This window comes from Gavialis gangeticus, unplaced genomic scaffold (genome assembly GCF_001723915.1).
Source record: "Gavialis gangeticus isolate Ggan-Ray unplaced genomic scaffold, GavGan_comp1, whole genome shotgun sequence".
In the NCBI taxonomy this organism is placed as follows: domain Eukaryota; kingdom Metazoa; phylum Chordata; order Crocodylia; family Gavialidae; genus Gavialis; species Gavialis gangeticus.
The window spans coordinates 6,062,206-6,088,999 of NW_017729000.1; the positions used below are offsets into that span (position 1 = coordinate 6,062,206).

Genomic DNA, 26,794 nt, shown 5'->3' on the forward strand with positions numbered 1-26,794 from the left:
CAGCAGGCATTGGGGGAGTCACTGTTCCCCCGAGCACCGCCAGGAGTGACCAGGAATAACAGTCACAAGCTGGCAGAGGGTAGGTTTAGGTTAGACATCAGAAGGCGCGACTTCACGGTCAGGGCGGCTAGGGTCTGGGACCAACTTCCAAGAGAAGTGGTGCAGGTTCCTACCCTGGGGGTTTTTAAGAAGAGGTTAGATGAACACCTTGCTGGGGTCGTTTGACCCCAGTACTCTTTCCTGCCATGGCAGGGGGTCGGACTAGACGATCTGCTCAGGTCCCTTCCGACCCTAGAAACTATGAAACTATGACCCCCAGGGGTCCACAGACCACAGGCTGAAAACCACTGCTGTAGGTCAGACCAAACGCAATGGGTGCACTCCCCGCTGCTGGCCACGCACCAGACACAGGCCTTTTGAGAGATCTCTTCCCCGTGCTACAATGGCATCATTCATCCCAGCCCAGCCATCGGTTTCTGGCTGCAAGGGATCGGGCTGGAAAGTAGAAGGCAAACAGACATGACCCGAGCCAGTGGGACTTCATGGGACCCCCCCACCCCCGCAACCTGTGCTGGATCAAGGGGATAAATGAATGGGGCCAGGCTGGCTGCTCTGTTGACAGGGCGGCAGGAGCATTTCTTGTCATGGCGGGTAGAGGAGATGGTCTCCCATCTGCTGCATCTCCCCCACCAGCCAATGCAGCCTCCAGCCCATTCAGCAGCTGGGCAATGCCACGGAGGAGATGCAGCTGCAGACCAACGCCACATACCACGAGGCGCTGCGGGTGTACCACGTCCACAGCACGCTGCAGCTGCGCCGGGTGGACGAGCCCCTGCTGCTCCGCTGCGCCGTGCAGAACCTGCTGGGCACCAGCCACCGCGACATCAAGCTGGTGCCGCACGGTGAGTCCTGCCATGCCATCCCCACCCAGCCTGGGCCACGTCCATGCCGCAGTCCAGGGCACAGCCAGGTGGGCAGGGGGAGCCTGCCGAGGCCTAGATGTCTCCGCCCTAGGGGACGACCTCCTTGCACTGAGGTGGGAGAAGCCTCTGCTGCTGCGCAGCCCTTGGGCCACCCATGGGTGACCACCAGGGATTGCCTCACTCCCGCTATATGCACATGGGATTAACCAGCCCTGTCCTTGCCTCCCCCAACAGAGCTCCTGCCTTTGTCTGATGGGTGCAGAGCACCTGGCCCTTTGCACAGTCCCCGTCAATGCATGGAGCTGGGCCCCCGAGGTCCTGGCTGAACTGGAAGGGGGTGCAGTTGCACGCATGCCTCTGACCACAGACTTTGCACCGGGACCCACATTGTCCCCCGGCTGTTTGCACTCGGGCACTAGAGGGTGCCACGTCCCTATAGGTCCAGGTGCTGGGCCTCGCTTGAGGTCCCAGACGGAGGGCTTGGATCCAAACAGAGCCAGCTCAGACCAAAGGGTGACCACTGCCTTTCCCTGAGGTCAGTCCTCCTCCCAAAGCCCCCGCAGAGCTCTCCCGTGACCAAGGGGCCGTCAGTCCTTGTAATTCCCTCCCAGCCTGAGGTGTTTGTGCCCCCATCCCCTGGGGCAGGGAAGCAGACACGTGCCCTGGGACCCGTGGTGGGGTCTGTGCCGGTGGCAGGGGGGGGAGCAGAGCCTTGGGGATGGACGCCCCTGGGCTGAGCCATCCGAGCGCGGGCCGTGTCTCTTAGCTCTTCCCGTGGGAGTGGGTCCAGGAGAAAGACCAGCCAGGAAACACGGTCCCTCTCCCGAGAGGCCTGGCACCATGACGGCTGCCAAGGGACAGACCAGAAGCCCCAGGTGGGCCAGCTGACATCAGGCCTGTGGGGTGTGCGGCAGGGAAGCTGTAATGGGGTGAGGAGAGGGGTGCATTGGGGGTGTGCCTGGCTGGAGGGAGCTGACGGCTGTCCATGGGGCGGCATTGCAGCCTTGTCCTTCAAGGTGATCATCATCTCCACGGTCATCCTGGCTCTGCTGGCACTCAGCATCACCTCCCTGATCATCCTCATCATCCTGTGGAGGAAGGTACGAGCTGGGAGACCTCCCCCCGCAGAGCCTGGGGCAGAGGCCGGTCCCTCCCATCGGGCCAGGGAGCTGGGCTGCCCACGCTGTGCTCCCTGGCTGGGATGCCCAGAAGCTGGGCTTCTCGAGGGCGCAGAAACAGGGCAGACAGGGTGGTGGGGGGTGTCCCCAGCCATGGGGCACCCAGAGGATGCAGGTCATTGCCTAAGGGCAACATATCCCAGCTCATCTCCCTGCTCGTCCCTCCGACACCGCTCCAGGCTGCCCCCCTCACCCTGAACTCTGTCCCCACCTTTGCCCCGCTCTAGAAACCTCGCTACGAAATCCGGTGGAAGGTGATCGAGTCGGTGAGCTCCGACGGACACGAGTACATCTACGTGGACCCCTTGCAACTCCCCTATGACTCCAGCTGGGAGGTCCCCAGGGACAAGCTGGTTCTGGGTAAGGGGAGGCAGGGAACCCCCCGTAGATGGACCAAGCATGGGGGCTATGAAAGAGCAGGGTGAAGTCGTCCTCCAACCACTCTGAAGCGGGCAGATGCCCGCAGCCAGGGCCTGCTGGACTGGAGGGGGCAACATACACCTGCCTGGGGTCTGTACATCCTCCTCCGGCTGCTCATCCGGGCATGTCGACAGCCACAGCTGGGAGAGCAGGAGAAAGGGGGCCCTGGGTTGCAGGGCAGAGCAGAGACCCTCAGCCAGCCTGCAAGGAAAATAGCTGTGTGGCTTTGCACAGGCTGCATCACGCACGGCTGAAGGAGGATGCACCTAGTGCATGCAGTAAAACAGCTCTGCTGCTTTCCAGGGAGAGCCGGGGGGTCTGAACATCACCAGGTAGACGTCCAGGACATGCTGTGGGCTCAGTTTGGGATGGCCTGGTTCTCCCCGGCTGGGGGAGGCACAGGGCTGGGGCAAGGGGCTTAGGTCCAGAAAGCTGGGGAGACCCCTGGGCACAGCCCAAGGCCTCTGGCCATGCCGCCTGCCCCCTGGCGGCCAGAGCGGGGAGGCCGGCATCCCTCCTGGACCGGGATGCTGGGTTTTCCCTGTTATTCATGCCATGGCTGGCAGCCCGCTCACTCCAGACGGGCGGAAATCGGCCCTTGTACAAACACCATAGCTCATGGCCGCCGTCATTCCCCAAGGGACGGCTGTGGCTAGGCCGGTCAGTCCGGCAGGGGACGTGCCTTTTCCAGGCAGCTGCCTTGCGGGCCCCTCCTTCCCCCGCGTGATGGCCCCTGGGGTTGCCAACAGCCTCTCGCTGGTGTTTTTCTTCAGGCCGCATGCTCGGGTCCGGGGCCTTTGGCCGCGTGGTGGAGGCAACAGCCCACGGCCTGAGCCACTCGCAGTCCTCCATGAAGGTGGCCGTGAAGATGCTCAAGTGTGAGTTTCCCGCCAGGTTCAGTCGCTGTCTCCCTCCTCCCAGCCCTGGGCACCGTGGGGTCTGAGCCATGCCAGCTCTAGCTCTGGTCAGTTATGGCTGATCTAGTGCCCTGGCCCCCGGCTAGTGTGGCCGGAGCGTGACATCTGTGCATTGCTGTCTTCCTTGCCCTGCCTCTCAAGGGCTAGGTTTCATATAGTTTCATAGTTGGTCGGGTCAGAGGGACCTGAGCAGATCATCAAGTCCATTATTCCTGGTCACTCCTGGCAGTGCTCGGGTTGCATGGCAGTGGCTTATCTCCCTTATGCTATTTTGCCAGCATCAGCAGGGGTGGAAATAGCACATCCTTTTGCTGAAGCACTGGTAAAAGCCCTTCTGGGCTGACAAAGGAGGTTTCTGGTGCCTGCTGCTTGAAACTAGGGGACTCTGGCAGCAAAGCTGCGGTGGCAGTAGCCCCATAAGGGAGCCGAGCCCCAAGTCAGAGCCAAGGTTGACACGGCAGGACCCTGGCTCCCTGCCCCAGACTCGCACTGCCGCGCAGGCTCCACGGGGGCTGTGCCCATCTCGGAGTCGCACCCTCACCCCTCACACTTCATCCTGTGGGTGCCTCTGTTGCACAGCTACTGCCAGAAGCAGCGAGAAGCAGGCCCTGATGTCGGAGCTGAAGATCATGAGCCACCTGGGGCCTCACCTGAACATCGTCAACCTGCTTGGAGCCTGCACCAAAGGAGGTAGCTCCTGCCTCCCCCTTCCCTCACCTGGAAACCCTCCCTAGGCCATGCAACCCCCTTCTCAGGATCTTTGGTGTTTCAGCTCAGGGCAGGGGAAGACGGGGGAGAACATTTTTCAGTCCTGCCAACCTTCCCCTGAGCTAAGCAGCCTGTTTCCCACCCAACGCAAGTGATTTTCGTGCCTTCAGGCCCCCCCTGACTCGATGGTCTTTGCTCCCCCAGGCCCCATCTACATCATCACGGAGTACTGCCGCTACGGAGACCTGGTGGACTACCTGCACCACAACAAGCACACCTTCCTGCAGTACTACAGCGAGAAGAGCAGGCGGGAGGCCGAGCTCTACGGAAACACCTTCAGTGAGGACCAGATCCAGAGGTGACCGCTGGGCAACACCCTTCGGGCTTACAGCCGTCTCAGGCCCTAGCACTGGAGCCACGTCCTCTCTGGGCTGTGCCGCTCCAGGGACTATGTTCTCCAGGCTGAAGGCAGGTGACTTTGGGGAGATCTGCAGGCCAGATCTACCCTGGCCAAGCCCAGCAAAGAAACCAGGTGTTCCCAGAACATTTCGGGGCCCTGGTTTAGTTCTAGCTGTGCATTTTCAGGGCCCGAGGGTCCAGTGCCCTGCTGCATCCCAGTTCTTTCCCAGCCTCAAGCAGCAAAGCCACCCCTATTTCTGTCCTGCTGCCCCAGAGGCACGGGAGCACATGTGCAGACAGGCATTGCAGCGGGGAGTTGCAAAGCAGCTTTCCGCCCAGCGCACAGAGGTGCTAGTGGAAGGGGCAACATCTCCATACGCGGCTAGACCACTTGCAGCTTCCCTTCCAAGGCAGACGAGACAACTATTAAAACGGAGCAACGGGCAACAGTCTGGACTCGGCCTTCAAGTACAGACCTTGAGGGAGTCTCCGAGCTGTGGCATCCTCACAGCCTGGGATTTCTGCCCACCAGGGTCACTGATAGGGCCACATGTTTCCAAAAGGATGTGCCTGGTCTTTGGTACCTGTGGCTACAACGCTCACTGTGTGCACCATGCCAACACAAGCAAATACCTAATTAGGCATCTGCTTAGTATTTGCTCATGCACACACACACACAATTTGCAGGTGTAAGCAGACAAAGCTATACCCAGACCTCCATGCAATCCCCCCCTGCCCTGTGCCCTGCCTTTCTACTCTCATGTGGGCACCCTCCAGGACAAACAGCTGCATTGGCAAACCAGAGATACAACACTGCAGCAGGCAGGTGAGATGCTGGCTGCTTCCCCAGCCCTTTGGGAGCATTGGACTCCTGCCAGCCCCCCTGAGTGGAGAGCGTGATTCATTCTCAGTGCTCCCAAACACTGTCCCAATGAGCCCCCCAGTCCTGCCAGGGGCTTCCACCATCCCTGATGATGGAGAAGGAAATCCAGTCAGATGTTAGGCATGTGCAGATCAACTGCAGACACTGCAATTCTTCCAGAAATCCCAGGCGCCTGTGTGTCAGCACAGCATCTGCTCCCAGCTGTCGCTGTTTTAGGCACGCAGCTGGTCACCGGCATGTGCCAGTGCCTGCTTTGTGCACAGATGTGTGCACGCACGACTGAGATGCAAGCAAGCGTAGGTGGGCAGCTGCCAGTGCCGACCGCTGGAATAGAGCTCCATAAACGCAGCGTCCTTTCCCGGCATGGCAGGGCCAGGCCAACCCTCCTCTCCGCCTGCCTGCACTGAGGGGCTCCTTTGCTTCCCTGTTCCCATCCCCGCTCTGCAGGCAGACATCCGTGTCCGTCGAGAGCGATGGAGGCTACATGGACATGAGCAAGGACGACTCCCTGGATTACGTGCCCATGTCGGATATGAAGGGAGAGATCAAGTACGCCGACATCGAGGCCTCCAACTACGGCACGCCGTACGAGCTGGACAGCTACTCCCCATCAGGTACGTGCAGGCGCTGCTCAGGGCCAGGGAAGGATGCATGGGTTGTACCAGGGTCGCTGGCCCCTGTGGCTGGAGCGTGACCGAAAAGTCACATCCATGGAGGTAACATGGTTAGGGCTGAGCTGGACCATCTCGCACACCGAGGTGCCTTGGCTTCTCCCCTCCAGCTGCGGAGACCCGACAAGCCCCAACACCACTTCCTTTCTGCCCGGTTGAGTCAACGTGGAGGACTGCTGACAATGCTCGCTGTGTTTCTGTCCCTTGCTCTGTTCCTTCCAGCTCCTGAGAGGACGGACCAGGCAACCTTGATCAACGAGTCCCCCATTCTCAGCTACACGGACCTCATCGGGTTCAGCTTCCAAGTAGCCAATGGCATGGAGTTCCTGGCTTCCAAAAACGTACGTATGCAGCGCTGCTCGGCGTGTGCAAGGGAGGTAACACAGCTTGTCCTGGGGAGGCCAAAAGCCCCCGCGTCTCCACCGCAGCTTCCACAGGAGCTCACTCCCTATCCTCTGTCGGTGGAGCCCACTCGGGAGACAACAGGCCTTTTCACGGAAGAGCGGCAGACCGTCTCTGCCTGCAGATTGCAGCCAAGCCTGGCTCAGATCCGACCAGGTCCACACTCCAACCCCCCTGAGTCAGCGCTTAGCTCCTAAATCCACTCCGCTCCCTGGGCTCCCTCTGACGGCCGTCCCCTGCTCCGCAGTGCGTGCACCGTGACCTGGCAGCAAGGAACGTGCTGATCTGCGAGGGGAAGCTGGTGAAGATCTGCGACTTCGGGCTGGCCCGGGACATTGTGCGAGACTCCAACTACATTTCCAAGGGCAACGTGAGTAGCTGGGAGCCGGGTGTCTCCGCGATGCCCTTCCTCCCTGTCCTGCTCACCCAGGTGAGGTGTCTTTACTGGGCTACTAGCCCTGTGTGGGGCAGAACTAGCCTGGGATAAGCCCTGCCTGAGAGCACACGTAGGCCATTGTCCCACTGGCAGCAGCAAGGCTCATCGTTCCCCATGATGCCTGGCCTGTGGCTTTGCACGGCCTCGTGGAATGACATGCTCTCACTTTCTAGGCTCACATGCAAGCAGTTAGGGAACTGCAACTGCAGTAGTGACATCACGCTACCACGGCCCCTTCCAGCTCGGGCCCCAGGAGTGCTCTAGCACCTCGCACGCCATCCCCCGTTGCAGCGAGCGGCTTCGAGTCGCCGGTCTCCCACGCTTCTGCACCCAGCACTAGGGCTCTCCAGACGGGAGACCTGGGCTTGCAAGCAGGGAAAAGTTCCCATGATGCGAACGAATGTCCTCTCCATCTTCTCTTGGCTTAACATGCATGAGCCGCGGCTTGGGGGCACCGCGGGAGGAGAGCAGGAAGCCCCGGCTCTTAGCGCGCACTCGCACGCCCATCTATCCATCTCAGCACGCTTTCCAAAGGGAAGACTGTCATCAGCTGCATTTTGGTGTTGGGGAAACTGAGGCAGAGGGAGGGGAAGTCACTTGCCCACAGTCACCCAGCAGGCCCAGGCAGAGCCTCGTGTCCTGGATGCCAGCCGGCTGCAGTAGCGCTCCCCTGGCCTGGGGAAATAGGTGAAGGAGGAAGGCAGGTTCGGTCTCCCTCCTTCCCTTCTCCCCCTGAGAAATCACAACCTGGTATGTGAAAACGGGAACTAAATAACCAGATCTCATTGCTGGAAAGCAAGGATCGGCCCCTGCTAGCCAAGAGGCCGGCCCGTCAGAGCCTGGGCAGGGAGCAAGGTCCCTCCTGCATGGGGCTTTCCAATGTAGCTTCAGCGTGGCTGCCTTTCCTGATAAAACAGGAAACGAAACTCAGCTCCCTTGCAACGTTTCCTGGGGATTATTTTTTATATCCCTTGCGCAAGTGGATCCATGTCCAAAGCATGCGGCAGAGCCCTCAGCCGGGCCTCTGCCAGGGGGTCTCGAGGCCCCCAGGCTGTAGTAGCACAGGAGATGCTGTATCCACCTCCCATCAGGCCCTGGCCTGTCCCGAGCCTAACAGATGGGTGTCCATACCACACAAGTGCAGTGAGGGGCTGGAGTCTGCATCCCCCTCCCGCCGGCACAGACATTAGCCCTCATTGCCTCATTCCCGCTTTGTGTTTTCCCCACAGACTTTCTTGCCTTTGAAGTGGATGGCGCCTGAAAGCATCTTCAACAACCTGTACACGACCCTGAGTGACGTGTGGTCTTTCGGGATCCTCCTCTGGGAGATATTCACGCTGGGTAGGTGTCCTGAATCTCCCTCCCCTCCGCCGAGCACAGCCCTTTGGCGAGGCACCACCAAACCAGGAGCGTCTTCTCTCCATTTCTCACCCACGCCAGGAGAAAGACCCCAGTCCTAAAGCCCCTCTTGGCCCCCACGGGTCCCTTAGGCTGATTTCCTGCTCTCTTTTCTGCTCCAAGGTGGGACGCCCTACCCTGAGCTGCCCATGAACGAGCAGTTTTACAACGCCATCAAGCGGGGCTATCGCATGTCCAAGCCCACGCATGCCTCCGACGAGATGTAAGTGCTACCCACCCGCATCCCCACTGGCCTTGCATCTTCAGGTGCCTCCCCACCTCGCTGTTCCCACCCTCCAACTCCTTGCACTGAGCTTTCCCCTCCACCTCTGTCTCCTCAGCTACGATATCATGCAGAAATGCTGGGAAGAGAAGTTTGAGATCAGACCTTCCTTCTCGCAGCTGGTGGTGCTGATGGGGAACCTGCTGATGGACGGCTACAAGAAGGTACGTCCCCAGAGCCCCCGGGTGCCTGCACGCTGGGGACAGATGAAGGGGTCTGGGTGTATCGCTCCCACCCTTTATCAAGCCCGTTGGGTCAACCGCATTAATCCGCAGATCAGGCCGCCTGATCTGACATCAGGCTCAGTTGGTGCATTTAAAGGCATATGACTGACCTGCTCCCTTTGGGATGGTCTATGGTAGAGGCCAGCAAAAAAAAGCCTGTCCAGCAACATTGCCCAGTTTGTCCTGGGTGGCGGCAACATTTGGGATGTATGAAAAAACCCAAACGCAAGCATCGTCTCGTGGCTCACGCCCAGCCCTGAGCTGTCCCTGGCTCTTCCCCAGACTCAAGCCACTCTCTTCCATGTCTTCAACCACTGGCAGCTTTTAGGTGCTTGATATGCCTCTTGCACAGGCTCTGGAGTGCCCCTTTAGATGCCCAAGGGAGCAGGGAGAGCTGACAGGGTCCCAGCTGGCCTCACGCCGTGTTTCTTTGCCACTTGCCCCACGGGCACAGAGGTACCAGCAGGTCGATGAGGAGTTCCTGAGGAGCGACCACCCTGCCGTCATCCGCACTCAGCCCAGGATCCCCAGGGTGAACGGCACCCAGCACAGCTCCAGCGCCAGCAGCATCCTCTACGCGGCCGTGCAACAGAACGGAGGGGACAACGACTACATCATCCCCCTGCCCGACCCCAAGCCCGACGGAGCGGACGATCTCCCCCAGGAAGCTTCTGTCAGCCGGGCCAGGTAGGCAACCGAGGTTCCTCGTGCTTGTCTCTACCTTGACCTCCCTCACCTCTGGCCTCTGACCTTTCTGCAAGCACCGGGGCGGAAAGGGTGGGCTATGATATGAGCAGGGAAGGCAAAGCTGGGATCTTCTCCCTGTCCCTCCAGGATCCTTAGATTTACCCACTGCCTGCCCCCTGTCCTGCCCACCCAGGCTGCCAGCTGGCATTCAGCATCCTCACGCTGGCAGGCGACACATCCCTGTTATCATGGCATGGGAGAGCCACGTGGGTCCCTCTCTGGCCATGAGAAACTTCAGCCAGAGCATTTATTCCTCTGCTCCTTCCTCTCCCCTCCCTTCAGCTCTATGCTGAACGAGGCAAACACCTCATCGACGATATCCTGCGACAGCCCGCTGATCCCAGCGCAGGACGAGGAACCAGACCCGGAACCGGAGCTGAAGCCAGGCTGCCAGGAGCCGAGCCCTGGGCGTCACGACGCGGAGGAGAGCTTTCTGTAGCAGGCTCTGGGCTGACGCTGCACCTCACCCACCAGGGAGATGGGCCGGGGGCCGACCCAACATGGCAGAGCCATGCCACGCATCGGGGGACCCCCGTGCCTCAGTGCTCCTCTTTTCATCCCACCTTCCAGCACTACCTGGGAAAAGATGGACGCATTCCCTTTCTGCGCCAAAGGACCATGCGCCAGCCCCCACCCCGTCCCATTGCTACGCACCATCCCAGCGACCCAGCCGTGGAAGAGCGGAGGCATCTGCTCGCAGAAAAACCTCTTCTCGCCGCGAAGGGAGATGCTGTCTCTGTGGGAGACGCTGCCTTTCCCTCTGCTTGACCGTATATCCCAGCCTCTACCCCGCCCTGCTCAAATGCACGGCGCCGAATCCCAGCTCGTCTCAACGTACATGTAGCAGCCACGCGGTGGTCACAGCAGAGCTGCCAGGAGACAGCCCCCTCTCGTAGCTCGCTGGTGAGGCGAAGAGAAGCCAAAAGGCCACGCTCCAGCCATTACGAGAAAAGGGATTCTCCCTCAAGCACAACCAAGGTATAGCGACTGCCGAAAAGAGGCCTGCGGTGGGCCTCAGAGACGGTGAGTCGCCAGCCGGCACGCTCCCCCCCTCTGGGGTGTTTCAGACGGGGCAGCACCGCAAGCGCTGTGGTACAGGTACCCGTGGTGCTGGGCCACGTTGCTGCAGGCATCCCAAGGGGCTGGCCTGGATTGAACCCTCCTTCTGCCCAGAGCTGCACCCTGGGCACCCAAGGGCAAGCCGGGACCTGGAGCCACTCAGAGCCGCCTTCTCCTGTGTGAACACTAACCCCAATCACTCGCTTCAAGGGAACAAGCCAGACCTCTTCATTCACCATCCGGGGCCAGTATAAGGAGGGAATGGCTACCTGTTCAACGTGATGTGCCACTGAACCTGGCTGGGAAGGTCTCCCATGCCGACTGTGTGTTGCCTGTGGGGACCAGGGACCAGGTAGATTCAGGGGCTTGTCCGAGTTCCCCTTTCCCTCAGGACAGGGGGTGTCAACTGACCCTCTTTCCCTAGGCAAAGCCATGCTGAGTGGCCAGGGTGCGAGCACACCAGCCTAGGAGGCTCAGAGACATCTCACATAAAAGAGAGAGAGAGAAAGAGAGGCTGTGAAGTCCCTTGAGTGCCATGCCACGTGGAGACCCTCCCTCCTGCTTCACACCCAGCATTTCAAACAGTGTGAAGTCCCTGCCAGGGTGGGCAAGAAGGAGCCCAGCCACGGTAGCAAAGGGAATCGCTTCAACTGGGGAGCCCGCAGTTTTCCTCCTTCGAGAGCACTGAGTAGACTCGAGCCTTTCGCTCCCTGCCCTGGGCCTCCATCACCTCTTTCACCTTCCCCTCCCCAGCCGCACTCAGCGGCTGCGTCCCTCCGGAGAGAGACGGTCAGACATTGGGGTGACCCTTTGTTCATAGCGGCCTCGCTAAAGCTAGACCGAGGGGAACGGGCATGTCCCGTGAGGTTTGCCTTGCCAGTAAAATGCAGACGTTGTTATTGGTAGCCAGCAGACTGCTGCTGATAATAACCACGGTCAGTTCAGTTCGTCTTTTCCAGCCGGAAAAGTCAGCCTTCCCAGCATCCAGAGCACCCGCCCCGTGAAGAGCAAACATTTTTTCCCCACGTACCAGTCCTCTAGTAAGCTCCATGTGCCATGAACAGTCCCCAGACCACAGGGAGGCAATAACACCGCAGCTGCGTGGGGTGAGACCCTTTTACCTTTACGTGGTGGAGGCTCGGGTGGATACATGCCACCACAAGGTCAGCCCACGGGGTATCACTCCCACACTGCGAGTGGCACATATGCTCCACCCGGGTGGGCTCGGGGGGTCCCTCATGATCACAGGCTTTACCTGCCAGGCTGGTTTCTCTCTTCACGGTGCCTCTTCTTACTCCTTGCAGTTGAACATGGGTTCATAGCTCTAGAAGGGACTTCCCGGGGTAAAGCCCATCCCTGCTGTTGCAAACACGGTATCGTACAATCCTGTTCCCACTGTGAGCTTAGATGCTGGATGTGTCTCGGAGGGTTTGGACAGGGCGGATCCTGCCTCGGGCAGGGGGTTAGACTAGACGAGCTTTGGAGGGCCCTTCCAGCCCCATTTCTCTGTGATGTCTGCAAATGACTGATCAGGCCTCGTCTTTAAAAAAAAGTTAGGCCTCTTGCCACCACTCTGATTGATTTATTCTTGGATTACTTCTTCCTGCAGACTATAGGTATGCATGGCCAGTGGGATCCCCCTTTGTTCTGCTGCCAACGTTGTCCTTCAGCTTGAAACGCTTTCTTCCCTCCCTGCTGTCTCCTTTCCTGCCGTACTTTCGGAGAGTAATCCAAGCCCCTCTCCTTTGCTAAGCCGATCAGTCCAGCCGGCTCTGTTCCTCTCATAAGCCAGGCTCTCCATTCCCCTCCTCTTCCTCATCGCCTTTCTCTGCACCTGTTCCCGTTTCACTTCATCTTTCTCGAATGTGGGTGGCCAGCACGGTGCCCAGGATCCCAGATGGCATCCTACCATTATCTTGCACAATGACTTTCATACTTCCCTCTCTCTACGGAAAATACCTTGAGTGATCGATCCTGGCACTGCGCTGGCTTTTTCCACAGCTGCATCGCAGGGGAGGCTCAGAGACAACCCGCGATCCACAAACGCAACCAGCCCTTTCTCCTCTGCTGCTGCTGGAGCCGAGGGATTGTCAGCACATAGCAGAAATTCTTGCCATTATCCCTCAAGTGCACGATCTTGCCCTTTGCACTTTTAAACGCCCTCCATTCTGGTTACTCCAGTCCCCGGGGCCTTCTGCTCTCCCACTGGATTGACAATGTTCCCAAATTCGGTTTTATCAACCGTTTTCTTTCCCTTTCTCCTACATTTTGTGCCAAAGTCCTCAATGAAATAAGATCGGCCCCAAGGCTGATGCTTAACAACTTCCTCTAGTAACTCCCCTCTTGCCTGAAGCTTCCCTGGGTAACCAGTCGCCATGTCTCCTTTAGCCAGTCCCTTGCTCACTTTACAACATCTCATATTAATGTTCAGCTTCACTAATCATTTCCCACATGTCACCATATCGGATGCTTTTCTGGTGTCCTGAGAGATGCAATCTACTGCATATCACAAATTAGATAGCTTAGCAAAGAAAGAGATCAGACTGGTCTGGTTTAGCTCCAGCAAACCCAGGTTGTATTTTCTCCCTTTTTTTTTTTCCCCCCAACTTTTCCCTCATTGTCTTTATTCTTTCCTTCAAAGCTCCTCTGACACCTGGCCTGTTGCTGAGGTCAGCTTAACAGGCCTCCTGTTGCTCTGATTACTTCCCCCCACCCTCCACCTTCAAACAGATGCTACCTTAGATGTTCTCCAACCAACTGGCATCACGCTTAAGTTGCTAGAGTTATTAAAATAGTTGCTGCCAAGCCCATTATTGCACTCCATGGTATTTTCAGGTCTTTGCTTGAAATACCCCATTAGCTGCTGCATCTCTGTGCAACGTTGCACTGCACGCATCGGACCTTCTGGCGCTGGGGGTGGGTGTCACAGGCAAGAGGAACCCGGTGCCAGTCTGTGCTTTGTGGCCCTGTCTGGGCTCGATGCGAAGTGTCCGATCTGCTTTCCGCTCAGCCGCAGAACTTAGTTTCACATCCTGCCCAGGGTGTGCGGTGAGATTGCTGCCTTGCTGCTGCAGTAGGAAGCCTTTCAGATCAGTGTAGAGCTCGCTGGCCAGGTGAGCGCCACACAAGGTAAGACACCAGCTGGGTGGCCCCCGGGAACCCCAAGGAGGGAACCCCTTTTTCCAAAGAGAGGACTCCACTTGGCTCAATTCACATTGGAAACAGCTCTGGGGAAAGGCCCCCAGGTGCCCACAGAACAGATTCAGTGGCCCAAACCAGCCTGGATTTAGGGTTCACTGCCTCTCTCTCCCCCCCTCCCTACTTCTGACATTCCAGCCCCCGGGAAATCAGACCACGGGGGGCAAAATACCATCATGTTTCCATTGCCATCAATTGTAACTGGGATGCGTCTGATCCTATTCAGAAGGGAACCAATGCCTCTACGGTTTCGTTTATGTGGTTGGTTTTGTTTCATTGTGAGGTTTTCGTGTGTGTAGAGATGAGCCCAAACTGAACCCCACATCCCAGCCCCGCAAATCTTTCCAGCTTCCACAAAGGGAATCCAGTTCTGCGGTTTGGGCCCATCTCTACCGTCTCTCTTTAACTGTATGTTACTCCGCAGCTCGTCCGACATTATCAGCACCAGTATAAGCCCGTTCTTCCTGCCAGCCACTATTCCTTGTGCTATGCATATCCGGGGGATGCCTGTCACGCTGCAGTGTTTCTTTCCATGTTTAAGACGCTTCTCATGCTGACGTGCACGCGGTTTGTAGTCCTCTTGTCTTCTGCTCCTCGGATGTGTTGTTTAAGCCAGAAGAGTCGTGTCCAGTGTTTGGCGCTGTGTCGTGAAAGTCAGAACATGGCGGACTTGACTTGCAATGAGCTGCCTCGGTTCCCAGCCCCAGGGACCCTGCTGGAGGGGGCTTCCCAGTGGCAGGAGTTAGCCAGGCACCGACAAAGAGCAGCCAGTAGAAAGTTGGCCAAAGTGGGGAAATGCCCCCTTGTGCAGGCCCAACAACTGAAAGGTTCAGGGCCAGGTGGACAGAAACATCCAAGAGATTTGGTAATAGGGTGGGACAGATACACCGGGGGCACCACGTTAGATGCCAGTGCATGACCCTGGATGGAGGCAGGCAGGGGGTCTCCTCACTGCATCTTTTGGGAGAGCTTTACCAAAGGCAAGTGCCCCTCCGCAGGGTTCACTCCTCATTCACACATCACACCTCGGTGCTGCCACCAAGCCCAGCTTTGGGGTCATGGTATCGGTGACCAGAGTGCCCACACACGCCACGGTGCAAGGAACCGTGGCCGCCAGCCAGAGCAGCCCCCAAGAGCTGGCAGGGCCAAGCACAGCAGCACGGCTCAGCGATGGCACGTCCGTTCAGAGAGCAGCCGAGCGGCAGCTCCTGGGCACCTGCAGGCCCTGCCATCCTGGCCCTGCCTAGGTGAAGCCTACCAGGACCTCGGGCTGCCTCCCAGACTGCTGCCACGGCCTGAAGTCACTCACCTGGGTGGCACTGCAGCAGCTGGGACGACAGCGGACCTGGGGGCTGCGGGATTGGGAGGGTGGGGGAGAGTCAGGACTTCTACCTAATCAGATGACACTTTACCTGGTGCCTCCTGTCCCAGCAACATGCGCCTGTCCTGGGCTCTTCCTCCGTCACGTTCATGCCTGGATGGAAACATCTCCTGCGCTCGTCTTTGTCGTTAGCCTGTTTTAAGCCATGGGGGGTGGGGGGGAGAAGCCAAACTGAGATCACACTACGGTACCAAAGAGCTAATGTCCTCCTAGATGTTTACAAGCGTGTTAGTAGGACTCTTATTACATCGCATTTATACCCGTGAGATATTATTTTTATGCTGTAAACTTTACACACATGTTTTTAAAGAAAAGTTTTTTTTAAAATTAAAAGGTTTTGTTTTGTTTTTCTTTTTCATCCTTTGTCCACTCGCCATTCCTGGATGTTTTTTGCTGGGTCCCCCCCCCCGTAATCTCTCATCTGGTTGCATTTGGGTTTTATTGGGAACGAAGATTAGCCGCAGCGAGGGTGAGAGAGAAGAATGTTAATGCGTTGCGTATAGCCGCTGGCTTAGGCAAGGCTAAGCCGGGGTACCAAGCGGAGAGCAAGAGAGCGACGGCCTCGTAGCCAGGCACTGAACCCACAGCCCCAGTGCGGGAGCGGGTCCCGTGGGCACAGTGAACAGGCTGGGAGTCATCGCTGCACCGGAGGAGGCAAGTGAGTAGATGGAGCTGGAGATGAACAATTCAGCAGCTCCCTGCTAACGATCCCTGGGGAGGGAAGAGTCCAGGGGGTCCCCCATCCTGCACAGCCAGCCCCGAACGCCGAGCTCGGGGCAGCGTCCACTGTCCAGCAGGGTGGCCTGTCTGGCAGCCAGAAACCACATCACCGACAGATCTGTGGGGAGAGATCCATCTTCCCCATGGCTCCCCTCCAACCTGGGCTCCCCTTCCCCTTCTCCCCTAACTTAGGACTTGTGCAGGGCCCCTCCAAATAGTTTGCAACCCCCTCCCCACACACTCTTTACAGGGACACCAATAAATCCCTACACCCTAACCCCACCCCCATGCCAGGTCCCATCTCCTACCACACCTGCTGCCCCATATCCCCTCTGCCCCTGGGGAGCTGAAGCATGGAGAACAAGGCTCCCCAGGCTCCGATGGGACTGTGCACCTCTGTCCATCCTGTGATGTCGAACCGCCCCATGCAGAGAGAAAGTGGCAGCAAGTGTCTTGTCTTTCCACCAACAGTTTGTAAATCTGCCTTGCAAAGCCTGGCTGTGCCTGCCTGCATGAGTGTTGCACTGGTGCCCCGCAGGGATCCCACTATAGCTATTGCCCCAGGTCCAGACACCAGCACAGAAAACCTCCTGCCCCAGGCACCTAGTCTGGCCGGCCCTGTCTCCACCCTGGAGAGTTTCATCTGCTGAAACCGAGGCTGGTGCTTTCTGACTAGGATGCTCTTCCCAAGGGAAAGGCACCCGGTTCACGCTGATTCACAGGGCAGGCTGAGCTGGCACAGGCAGCCCAGCCTCTCTCCTCCACCAACTGAGTCAGCAGGAGCTGAATCAACAAGCGAAAAAGCCCCCCTACCCCCACCCCTAAAGACAGTCGTGCCTCTCCCAGGGAAGGGAGATGGCAGGCAGGGAGGGGAGGGGAAACTACTTTTTGGGATCCAGTTCGTTCCCACAGGGTACTTGGTCATTGCTTAGATCACTGGTGTTATTAGAGAGGTTGGAGATGATGTACAGGCTACACATGAAGGTGAGACCCATTGCAATCACTTAGCCACAAGCACCATGTCCACTGGCCCTGCACTAAGCCATCCACTTCCCTGAGCCCCAGCCACAGCCTGAAAGGAGCCGGTGATGGACGGTGGCTCATGGGCCACCAGGGAATGGCTGGACCATGCCACCATGGAGGTCTTCTTGTCCCAGACTCGAGATCCCTTCTGGAGTTTGCATTGGTGGGAGCCCCCGTGGCCTCCGCAGAGAAGCCCCAATCCACCCAGCGGTGCCAGAAGCAAAGTCTCCATCGGGCGGCAATTTGGGGAGAAGCAGCAGGACAAAAGGCAGAAGAGGAGCAGAGGGAGAGTCAAATCCAGGACTTCTCCAGATCTTGCAGCCAAGCGGCTGCTCCAAGAAGGCCCCTGACTGGACCACCACACTTTCCACCAGGCCCGAGTGGTGGTAGCAAGGGGTCAGCCTGATCCACCCCAGCGTGGGCACAGCCCAACAGGAGCGGAGAAGCTTCCACACCCGGAAGGGGAAAGGGCCCGACTGAGCCGGGGGCTGACAGTCGTGTCGCCGCAAGACGCTACGCTCAACCACACGCGTCCACAGCAAGCCCCAACCCCAGGGCCCCTTCTCATGAAGACAGCACCACTGAGCCCCATTCCCTCAGGAAAAGCACGTCCCCTTTACTACCTTCTAATGGCAATAGCCACGGCCGGCGAGGCGGGCAGGAGCATGCTGCAGCTTGCTCTGCCAGCGGTCCAAAACCTTCCTTGGAGCCAAGTCCCACTGCAACTCCTGGCCCCAGGAGGAGTGTGAATCCTGCCTTTGCTATGACCTAACCTCTTGGGTAGCCCTAGGTTCCTCATCTCTGACCTCACTGGAGCCCTGTTAGCCTAGTCTGTGCTGTGCAACGCAGCACAAACCCTGGCCTCCCTGGCACAAACCCCTCTGCCCGTGCTCACTGGATGCCAGCACGTCAGAAAGTCTTATGGACTCTGCAGCCGCACTAGTGGAGACGATGCTACGTGCAGCACTAACAGCCTGACTTCATCTCTCCGCTCTCGACAGGATGAAACCAGGCAGGGAGATGAGCTGCTGAGGCTCCAACCACTTCAGCTGGAGCCCCGAACTCTCTGGCTCAGGGCTGCCACCACCGTTGCCACCTTTGTCAGTGCACTATGTGGGGAGCAGCTCGTCTTCAGCAGGTTTGCTGTATAGGTTTTCTCCGGGCTCAGTGCAGAACATGCTTCTTTCTGCCACTTGCCAGCCCTTCCCCAGGCCATCTCCAGCCAGGAAAAGGCACCAGAGCTCCATGCACTGAATCCTACCTGCAACCCCAGAAGTCTGCACAGGGCAAGAGGACAAGGGTCGGCCTCTGGGATGCCTCACGGGCAGCGTTGTCCCCACGAAGATGTTCCCTTTCAAACACTCCGAGTCTCCGGGCAGCTCTCTCCTGGGAGCTGCCGTCCCTCCCTTAGTCTCGCTGCTCCCCTCTCACGCATCCAAACCCCAAAGCACACACCTTCCCACTCACCTCCCCTGCTCCCCTGCAGGTGTTCAGCACCTCTGAAAAATCAAGCCCCCATACTCACGGAGGGATGGTTGTTCTCCCAGCAGCTTTGCCTGTGGGCTCAGGGCAATGTGAGGATCAGAGTAGCCTCCTCCCTGCAGCAGTGCCACGGTGCAGGCAGGCAGCAGCATGCGCCGAACTCATGTCATCAGCAACGTGCGGCCTTGGTAAATGCACATGGCCTGGTCTCGAGCTGACCAAGAGGTGGCAACAGGAGGGTATTTGGGGTAGGGAGAAAGCGGGGGCTGGATTAGACAAGGATGCTGGAGCCAGCAACTAGCAGGCTGTTGCAGGTCACAGGTAAGTGCATGGTCATACATGTTAACCCCCTAGGCCATGTACACCCCCCCACATAAGCTGGTCCCAACTATCCCAGGTCCACAGACACTCCAGTCCCACGGCAGTGCTATTTTTCCGTGGCCGCAGTACGTTATCTGCCGGCTCCCCGGCAGCCGGTGACTTGCCAACATGTGGTATGTTTTGTGAGGGGCCGTTCGGGAGGGGAGCAGGAACAGCTGAGAGATTGTTTCCTTTCCCTGCCAACGTGCGCTTCATTCGGGTGAGTCAGGGCTCTCCGTACTGGGACTTTTGTTCCTGGAAAAAGGAAGAGAAGGGGAGAAGTAAACTTCCTTTGAAAAGCCCCTTTGGCTTGAAAGAAGGGAAGAAGCTACAGCCTGGCGTCTCCTGCGGCCTGTCTCACCTAATTACCCCACTCGGCTCCAGACCTGCCTCCTCCTGCCCAGGCTAAAATCTCCGCCTGCGTCTGTCTGCTTCTGGGGGATCTCTCAGCACCTGCCAGACCCCAGCATGGCCAAGGCAGCGCTCTGAATCTCCCCCATCTCCCTCCTTGACCCTTGCAAACACCACCGTCCTGTCCGTCACTCGCCCCATCACCTGGCCCCCAGGAAGGGCACCGTTGACACTCAGGCCTCTCTCCCGGTGTCCGTGTCCACCTGGGGCTGGAGCCTGGAGGAGCTGGGGGCTGCCTCCTCTCACAGAAAGGGGAAGAGAAGAGGGCCGAGGAGCAGTGAGCCCCAAGTCTGGAGGAGACCCTCGGCTGGGCTATGGCCCCCAGGTTTTTGGGTTCAGAGTCTGAAGCTTCTCGCACCCTGAGGGGCGAGTCCCTTGGGTAGCAAAGGCTCCGGGGCCAGACCCGGCCACCCAGAGGTGCCGCACCCACAGATATAGCCCTTCGCCGCCTCTTCCAAATTCCTCCTAAAAGCCCCTGTTTCACCACAATGCTCTCACATAACAGCAATAATCTGAAGTCCCTCATGCCCTGCTCTTGCTGCTGGCTCTGCTGCCTGTCTGCATCCTGCTGCCTTTCACTCGGACTCTGCTTTGGGGTAGGGCCCCTCTGTGAGTGGGCATTTGTACAGCGCCTGGCACGCTGGCCAGGATGGGAGCTCCTGGAGGCTAGAGTAAGGCAAGCCATAATGGCAAATCTTTGCCTGAGTGCTGAAAAATGCTCTCCAGAGGGAAGGGAGGCAGCCGCTCTTCAGGCAGGTCCCCCACTTGATGCCCTGCCTCGCTCTGCATGCATCCATGCCACCAGCCTCATGGGTACGGTCAGGTCTGGGCCAGGTCAAATGGCCCCAGGCTTCTTTCCAGATGTGGGATCTCCAGGGCCTCAGTCCTCTGCAGTGTAGGACAGTCTGGTTTTGTAACACCTGATGCTTGCAATTCTCTTGAATGTCACTGATTAGGTTGCCTCGATGAGCCCAGCTCAGATACCAGCCGAGGCATCACCAGGGCGTTGTCCTGTGAATGGTCAATGGAAGTAGCATTGCACACCCCTTTCCTCCTCCGCTCCGATGCTGGTTATTCACCTGGTGCTCTGGCCCCCAAGCAACCAGACTTCCAGGAACAGACGCCTGAGGTCTATGCTTCCCTCTGGGCCTTGCTGAGCCAACCCTCCCTGGGCTCCCCTGACACTTCTCCCAGGGTGAAAACGCCTGCGCTTCATGCTCCAGCTCCCTGTGCTAGATCAGCGCAGCTTGGCCAGCTGCATTCATTGCCAGATTGACCAAAAGGGGCCTGGGATCTGTTTCTTCCCCCATGCCAGTGCAAGCGCATAGGATGGCATCCGCACTGCAACGTGCCTGCCTAAAGGGAGCTGTGACGGGGCCTGGTTTCCACGTCCGTATTTTGGAAAAGTTTCGTAAGTCAAGTATTTACGTCAGTCTGCTCCCCAGGATTCAGTGGCTGCGTGGCTGAACGCGCTGCCATCACAGACCCATGACACTGCCCAGCGCGGAGGGTGGGCGGCAGCAGATCTTGACCAATGCCGAGGACGGCCCTTGCAAACGAGGCGTGGCGAAGGGCCGTTCTCTGCCCCGGTGCCCCTCCCTGGGGCGGAGGGGGTCTGCTTTTGATGACATGGTGTAACTCTCCTTCTTCGCAGAACTAGGGATTTCCTAATTTGTGGCCAGTTTTGAAAAAAAAAAAAAAAAGAGAAGTTTCTCCCAGATCAAGCAAGCCCCTGAAGAGGAGTCAGCGTCACTCGCCACTCCAGCCTTCTCCCTCCAGGGGATCCACCGTGCCGGGCATCAGCTCCACACCTGCGTGCGGGAGACCTGATCGGTGCTGAGCGAGCCCCAGGGGACATGGGGCCTGGCCTCCTGGTGCTTCTGGTGGCAGCTGGCATCTGGCATAGTAAGTCTGAGCGCGCCAACTTCACTGAGCTGGGCTGAGCCCCGGGCAGCTTGACACAGTGTGCCAGAGTGGGTGGCAAGAGGGACAGCGGAGATCTGGGTCATGCCTGCTTCAGACCACACCGGGGTCAGGGTGGGAGAAGCCTGTTGTTGCAAGGGATGACCACTTCAGTCGAAGCAGCTGCCATGTGCAGGCAGTCAGCACAGGGCAGTTTGCAATACCTGCACATGGCAGTGTCGACAGGCCCATGGGCCCGTGCTTGCAATGCTGGGCACCAGGAAAGGGGCAGGCTCCAGGAGATGCCAGAAGCTCCAAGACAATTTAAGACACCCCTTCCTGACTTGAAAGGTAACTCAGCACCTGGGAGAACCGACACACACGTTTAGCACGCGAGATGTCCGAGGTCTAGCAACTTCCAATAGTTGCTCGCGACCTACTAAAATTAGCAAGATGACTAAGCAGGTTACATGTCTCCATCCGTCGGTACCCAAATGACTTTATACCCCTAGCCCCTCTGTCCTTTTAAGGGCTGAAACTTGGTTGAACTGTGCCACAGCTCTTGGCCGAGCCCTGGGCTCATCCTGTCAATGCTGGTATTGATGCTTGGACACCTGCTGTGCAGTGAAGTGCAAGCCGCGCTGGGCGAGCAGAGACAAACTGTCCTTGGGAGGGCTGGGTAACAAGCTGCATCCTCCAGGAAGCATCAGGGGTTGCATCAGGCAGGGGTTTCTCTAAACTTCATCCTTGGCCACCCAAATTGGTTGTGAGCTTGAAGTTGTGAGACTCAGGGAGAGGCAGCAACAGCTCCTTCCTATGCACCCTCACCTGTAGGAGGAGATGCGGGTGCCGCTACAGGGTCAAACTGCCTGTGAGCACTGCTGCTCCTGGTCTTCAGCAGCTGAGTCCTTATCTGAGTTTCCTGAAAATCTCACAGCCCGCGGTGTGGGTGAAGGAGGTCTGCAAGGGCTTGCGTGGCGCTTGCTGTCTGGATTGATGAGTCCGTTTCCTGACTCTTTGGTGAACCGGGCTCTTCTCAGCACTCGCTGGGCTCGCCTTCACCACAGAGCCCTCTGTCCCCACACAGGGTTTTCCTCTCCCGGCAGGAGCAGGATGCCCAAATCATTGGTGGGCTCCTCCTCAAGCTTGACATGCCCATAAGCATGTGGGAATCAGATATTTTAAGATCTGGCTTGGAGCATTTCCCGTCTCCTATGGTGGGATGCATTTCCAAAGGTTTGTGCCCACCTTAAGGAGGTCCCAGCTGAAGCCTCAGGCCCGCACGGAGATGTTGGCTGGGCAGTGTGGGACGTGGCAGGGGCTCTACGCTTCTCTAAGGACGCCCATGGAAGGTCGCTCTTGATGCTGGAAGCCACTGGAGCTGCCTGGCGTGCAAAGTAAACTTCCTTGGGGGTTGTCTGTACAGATCTGACTATCCCGGAGGTGGCTCTTGTCTGGCGGATGCCACCAGCCTTGCTTCTGACAACTGCCAGCGGTTAGAGTGGTCTGCCTGGGAGGCTGATGCAAAGCCACAGCCCAGCTGCTTCCCAACACCGCAGCCCCTACCTGACCACGGAGGCTTCCCACCGTGCAGGACTGGCTCGGGGCCCCGCTCACATCCAACCACTCCCCATCTAAGTAGCTGCCAGGACCCGATCCTGCAGGCATGCTCTGAGCCTGCCCCAGCCCTGTGCAGTTGGCACACAAAGTGGGGAAAGGCGAGCACGCCCTGGCAGCGAACGAGTGCCCTGAAGCATGGTAAGCCTGGCTTCCTGGCTGCCCTGCCGGACCTGGAGCCGGGCACTGAATGGTATTGGGGACAGCAGTGCTTCCAACCCCTGGCACTGAGCTCTGGAGCCTGTCAGCCTCCCTCTCTGGCCTCACGTATAAAATATCCTGTTACTTATGCAAAGTGGAGCAGCTTGCATCGAAGGCACCCGCACCCCTGAGAGCACTTGCCAGCAGTGAAAAAGGTGGATTCAAAGCCCTGCTTCTAACAGGGCAAAGGCAAAGTTGGAGCCCAGATCCCACAAGAGAAACCTAGCCACCTCAGACAAGCCTTTGTTAAATCTCTGCGGAGAGACCAGGCTGACCTGGCACCCAGCTGCTCACATCTGAAGGTCCCCAGCACACGGAGAGCCCCGTCTGGCTTGGAAAAAGGCACCTCTCTCAAGCCAGGGCAGTCACGCTGGCACTTAAGCCTTGGCAGCTTAGGCAGCTCCACACTGAGCTGGATTGAGGAGCCTCTGATGAGACCTGTAACTCTCCCCACACCCTGCCCCACGAGCCTGGCCCCTCCTGCAAAGCCGACAGTTCCCAGGAACTCGAGAGCAGGGACCGCAGAGCCGTGCCAGGTCCCCCTGAGGATCTCCACCCAAGACATCCAGCAACTGGCTTAAGCCATAACCACCCGTGAGCCTGTCCAGTGTCCACCCCGCGTCCGTGGCTTTCCCATTCCTGCTCACAAGCTCTGAGCCTGGTGACACGCCAGCAAGGCCAGGCTGGGTCGTCCCTTGGAAGGCTGGAGGGGGACACCCCAGTGTAAAGCTTATTTCTGGGTTTGGTGTATGCATGGAGGTGCGCGCTTGGGAATGTCCCCCCCCAGGGCACCGACAGGCCCCACATCCATCCCCAAGTTAGGAGCCCCAGGGGGACACAGCTGAGGAAGAGCACAGCTGACAGTTGTGGCTGGGCTGGAAGAAGGGAAAAGGGCCTCATGCTGTAACTGGAGGTCACAGTTACACAATGCTGGTGTGGGGAAGCCAATGGCCGGCACTTACTGACAGTGCTGAGGAAGCTGGTGGGGATGGTGTGGGAGATGTTCTCGAGCCCTGCGCTGGGTCTCACTCATGTCAGCAGGAGCCCAAGGAAGAAGGAAAAGTCCTTGCACGTTTCCGAGGAGGTGGGATGGGCTGATCTGCTGCCCTGCCGTGCCCCTTAGCCCCTCATCTCACGCCCAGGTGGGCTCCAGTGCTACCACTGCCCAGGCAGGGAAGCCACTCAGCACTGCTGCTGCATTGCACACGTGCAGTGAGCGAGCCATCACTTGGACTCTTCATACCGCGCTTGGCTGGATGACAGGAGCAACGTCACCCCATCACAAGAGACGGGCTGGATGCATGAGGCACTGGGCGATCGCTCTGCAGCCAGCTGATGAATCATAACAACCCGGCCTGGAGTCCACGGGTCTGTGAAACAACATCCACGGGCTCTCCGCCAAGCAAGGGGCACCGAGTCCTTCCACCACACACCTCCACACACCTCTCGGCGATAGCCACGTGGTGTCCCTCGCACCCCTTTCATGTGCCTCCTTTCAGAAGCGCATGAGAACAAGGTGCTCTGGCCAAGCCAAGCCAAAGCTGCGGATGTCAAGACTGGCGGCCAGTCGGAAGAGTCTGCCAAGCAAACCACAGCCCCTAGCGAGGTGGCACGGAGGGCAAGGATGGACAAGAAATTAGTATGTGAGCAAAACGTCTCCCCCCTTAATACATTCCTCTAAAACAGAGGTTCCCAACCACCAGGACCAGGACGAGCACCCTGCTTAGACCCCCATCTATCTGCCCGGGCGAGCGGCTTCCACCACCGGCAGTCATGTGCAGGGTTAAAGTCGGGCAGCGGGGCAGCCCCGGGAGGGAGGCAGCCGGCTCCGTACGCCCCATCCCACTCCCATGCAAGTTGGCAGTATAAAAAAGGTTGGGAACCGCTGCTCTCGGACTCATTTCTGTATAAGGGAGAGGAAAAACCTTGTACTGCAGAGAGCTGGAAAAAGTGGCTTATGAAGGATTCTGGGATGGATGTTCCCCAACCGGGAAAGGAGAGAAGTGGTTCCTCTTTCCATGACAAGAAAAAAAAAAAAAACAACAACAACAATGGTAAAAAAAAAAAAAAACAACCAACCCTCAAAAGGAACAATGCATCTAATATTTCCACATCCCCCAGGCCTTCATCTCAACCCTGCGGCAGCCTGCTTACTGGTCAGCAATGCCTCCATGGGGAGAGCATTGCCAGGACAGCTATCTCTGCACGCAAAGCCAGCAAAGCGCTCTTCGCACGGACTAGACTTACAACAGCAAAGCAGCCCCATGAGCACTGCAACCCTCGCGAGAAGGCAGCTGTGAAAGAAAAAGCACAGTCCAGCTAGTCTACCTGCGTGCGCACAAGGGCCACTGCCAGAATAGGCTCCGGTGCCATTGTCACTTGGGTAGACTTGACCCTTTTTCAGGACGTTGGTGATGGGGTCCAGTCAACAAAAGCCTTGGAGCGATGGGACAGGGGCCTCACCATGAAAGGCTTTAAGATGCTCTCTAAAAGCCCTCCCTCACTCTTCTCCTCCCCCTGGAAAGATTCAGTACCACATGGATTTAGCATTCACAGTGCTGTCCCCTTGCCCTTGCAGGAAACGTGCGCGGGGCTGGACCGGCATTTTGGCCCAGATCCCCCCTCTCCCATCTCCGTCTCTCCCACCCTACAGCTATTACGGTGTCCCTCTTCTCTGCAGCTTGGAAGCACATCCTTCCTCAGGTTTCATGGCTCCTGTCTGGCTGCAGCAAGAAACATTTTCTCTCTCCCTGGGAGAAATCAGGACTGGGTCTATTGAATGCCATGAACTCAAATCAATAAGAGAGTGGAGGTTAGGAAACCAGAAGCAGGGGGAGATGTTACCATATCCTAACATATGCTCAGGTCCCTTTAAGATGGAAAAACAATGGGGTAGAAAAGGAGAAGTGGAGTAGCCAGAGGAAAGGGGCCAGGGGCTGCCGAGCCCCTGGGAGCACAGCTAGCCCTTCGCAATGTGTTTCCGGTCCCCTCGAAGGCCTGGCATCGGGCAGCGAGAGCTCTCCTTCCCCAGGCCTGGGACACTGATTCATTTCTCACTTCCCCTCACCCTAAATTTAGGCCATGACTAAAAAACTCGCTGACACAGGTTTCTCTATGAGCAGAGGGCTGGAGCTGGGTCCAGGTTCCCCTTTGTTCTGGAGAAGGAAACACCAGTTCCCCAGAAAAGCTGACAGGCAAAGAGGATGCCTACAGTTCAACCCCAAAGCCTGGCCCAGGGCAAAAAGGCTATTTAGCAAGTTGGGGATGGCAAAATCGGAAGCCGGGAGAAGAGAAATATGTGCTGGATGCAGAAACCGGCAGGAGAGAACAGCCGCTGAGGGACTGCAAAGTCCCCCAACAGCCGAGATTCATAGTTTCATAGAAGTAGGGTCGGAAGGGACCTAAGTAGATCTTCAAGTCCAACTCCCTGCCCTGGGCAGGAGTGAATACTGGGCTCATATGACCCCAGCTAGGTAATTATCCAGCCTCCTCTTAAAGACCCCCAGGGTAGGAGCCAGCACCACTTCGCATGGAAGTTGGTTCCAGCTCCTAGCCGCCCTGACCGTGAAGTAGCGCCTTCGGATGTCTAGTCTGAATCTCCCCTCTGGCAGCTTGTGACCGTTATTCCTAGTCACTCCTGGCCGTGCTTGAGGGAACAGGGCTCCCCCAATGCCTGCTGGTCCCCTCTGACTAGTTTGTAACAGGCCACTAGATCCCCCCTCGGCCTTCTCTTGTGGAGGCTGAACAGGTTCAGGTCCCATCGCCTCTCCTCGTAGGGCCTGCCCTGCTGCCCCCTGATCATGCGAGTGGCCTCCTCTGGACCCTCTCCATGGTGTCCACATCCCTCCTGA

General features: G+C 58.0%; 2 protein-coding genes across 7 annotated transcripts in view; both read left to right on the forward strand.

The window, feature by feature from the left end:
* PDGFRB (platelet derived growth factor receptor beta) overlaps nucleotides 1-15,578 on the forward strand; it is a 40,896-nt gene extending 25,318 nt beyond the window's left edge. For all 3 annotated transcript variants that reach the window (XM_019506147.1, XM_019506149.1, XM_019506148.1), the window contains exons 10-23: nucleotides 694-902; nucleotides 1,926-2,023; nucleotides 2,329-2,461; nucleotides 3,295-3,399; nucleotides 4,018-4,128; nucleotides 4,351-4,504; nucleotides 5,876-6,042; nucleotides 6,322-6,440; nucleotides 6,749-6,871; nucleotides 8,167-8,278; nucleotides 8,459-8,558; nucleotides 8,677-8,782; nucleotides 9,297-9,529; nucleotides 9,872-15,578. In XM_019506147.1, coding sequence (XP_019361692.1) covers nucleotides 694-902; nucleotides 1,926-2,023; nucleotides 2,329-2,461; nucleotides 3,295-3,399; nucleotides 4,018-4,128; nucleotides 4,351-4,504; nucleotides 5,876-6,042; nucleotides 6,322-6,440; nucleotides 6,749-6,871; nucleotides 8,167-8,278; nucleotides 8,459-8,558; nucleotides 8,677-8,782; nucleotides 9,297-9,529; nucleotides 9,872-10,028 — 1,927 coding nt within the window. In that variant the 3' untranslated portion in view covers nucleotides 10,029-15,578. The remainder of the gene's footprint in view (nucleotides 1-693; nucleotides 903-1,925; nucleotides 2,024-2,328; nucleotides 2,462-3,294; nucleotides 3,400-4,017; nucleotides 4,129-4,350; nucleotides 4,505-5,875; nucleotides 6,043-6,321; nucleotides 6,441-6,748; nucleotides 6,872-8,166; nucleotides 8,279-8,458; nucleotides 8,559-8,676; nucleotides 8,783-9,296; nucleotides 9,530-9,871) is intronic.
* A 5,318-nt stretch (nucleotides 15,579-20,896) lies between these two features.
* Nucleotides 20,897-26,794, forward strand: part of CSF1R (colony stimulating factor 1 receptor) — a 30,613-nt gene continuing 24,715 nt past the window's right edge. For 2 of the 4 annotated variants that reach the window (XM_019506156.1, XM_019506155.1), the window contains exon 1: nucleotides 20,897-21,128. In XM_019506156.1, the coding sequence (XP_019361701.1) occupies nucleotides 21,080-21,128 (49 nt within the window). In that variant the 5' untranslated portion in view covers nucleotides 20,897-21,079. The remainder of the gene's footprint in view (nucleotides 21,129-26,794) is intronic. The other 2 variants (XM_019506152.1, XM_019506153.1) reach the window with 1 other exon arrangement.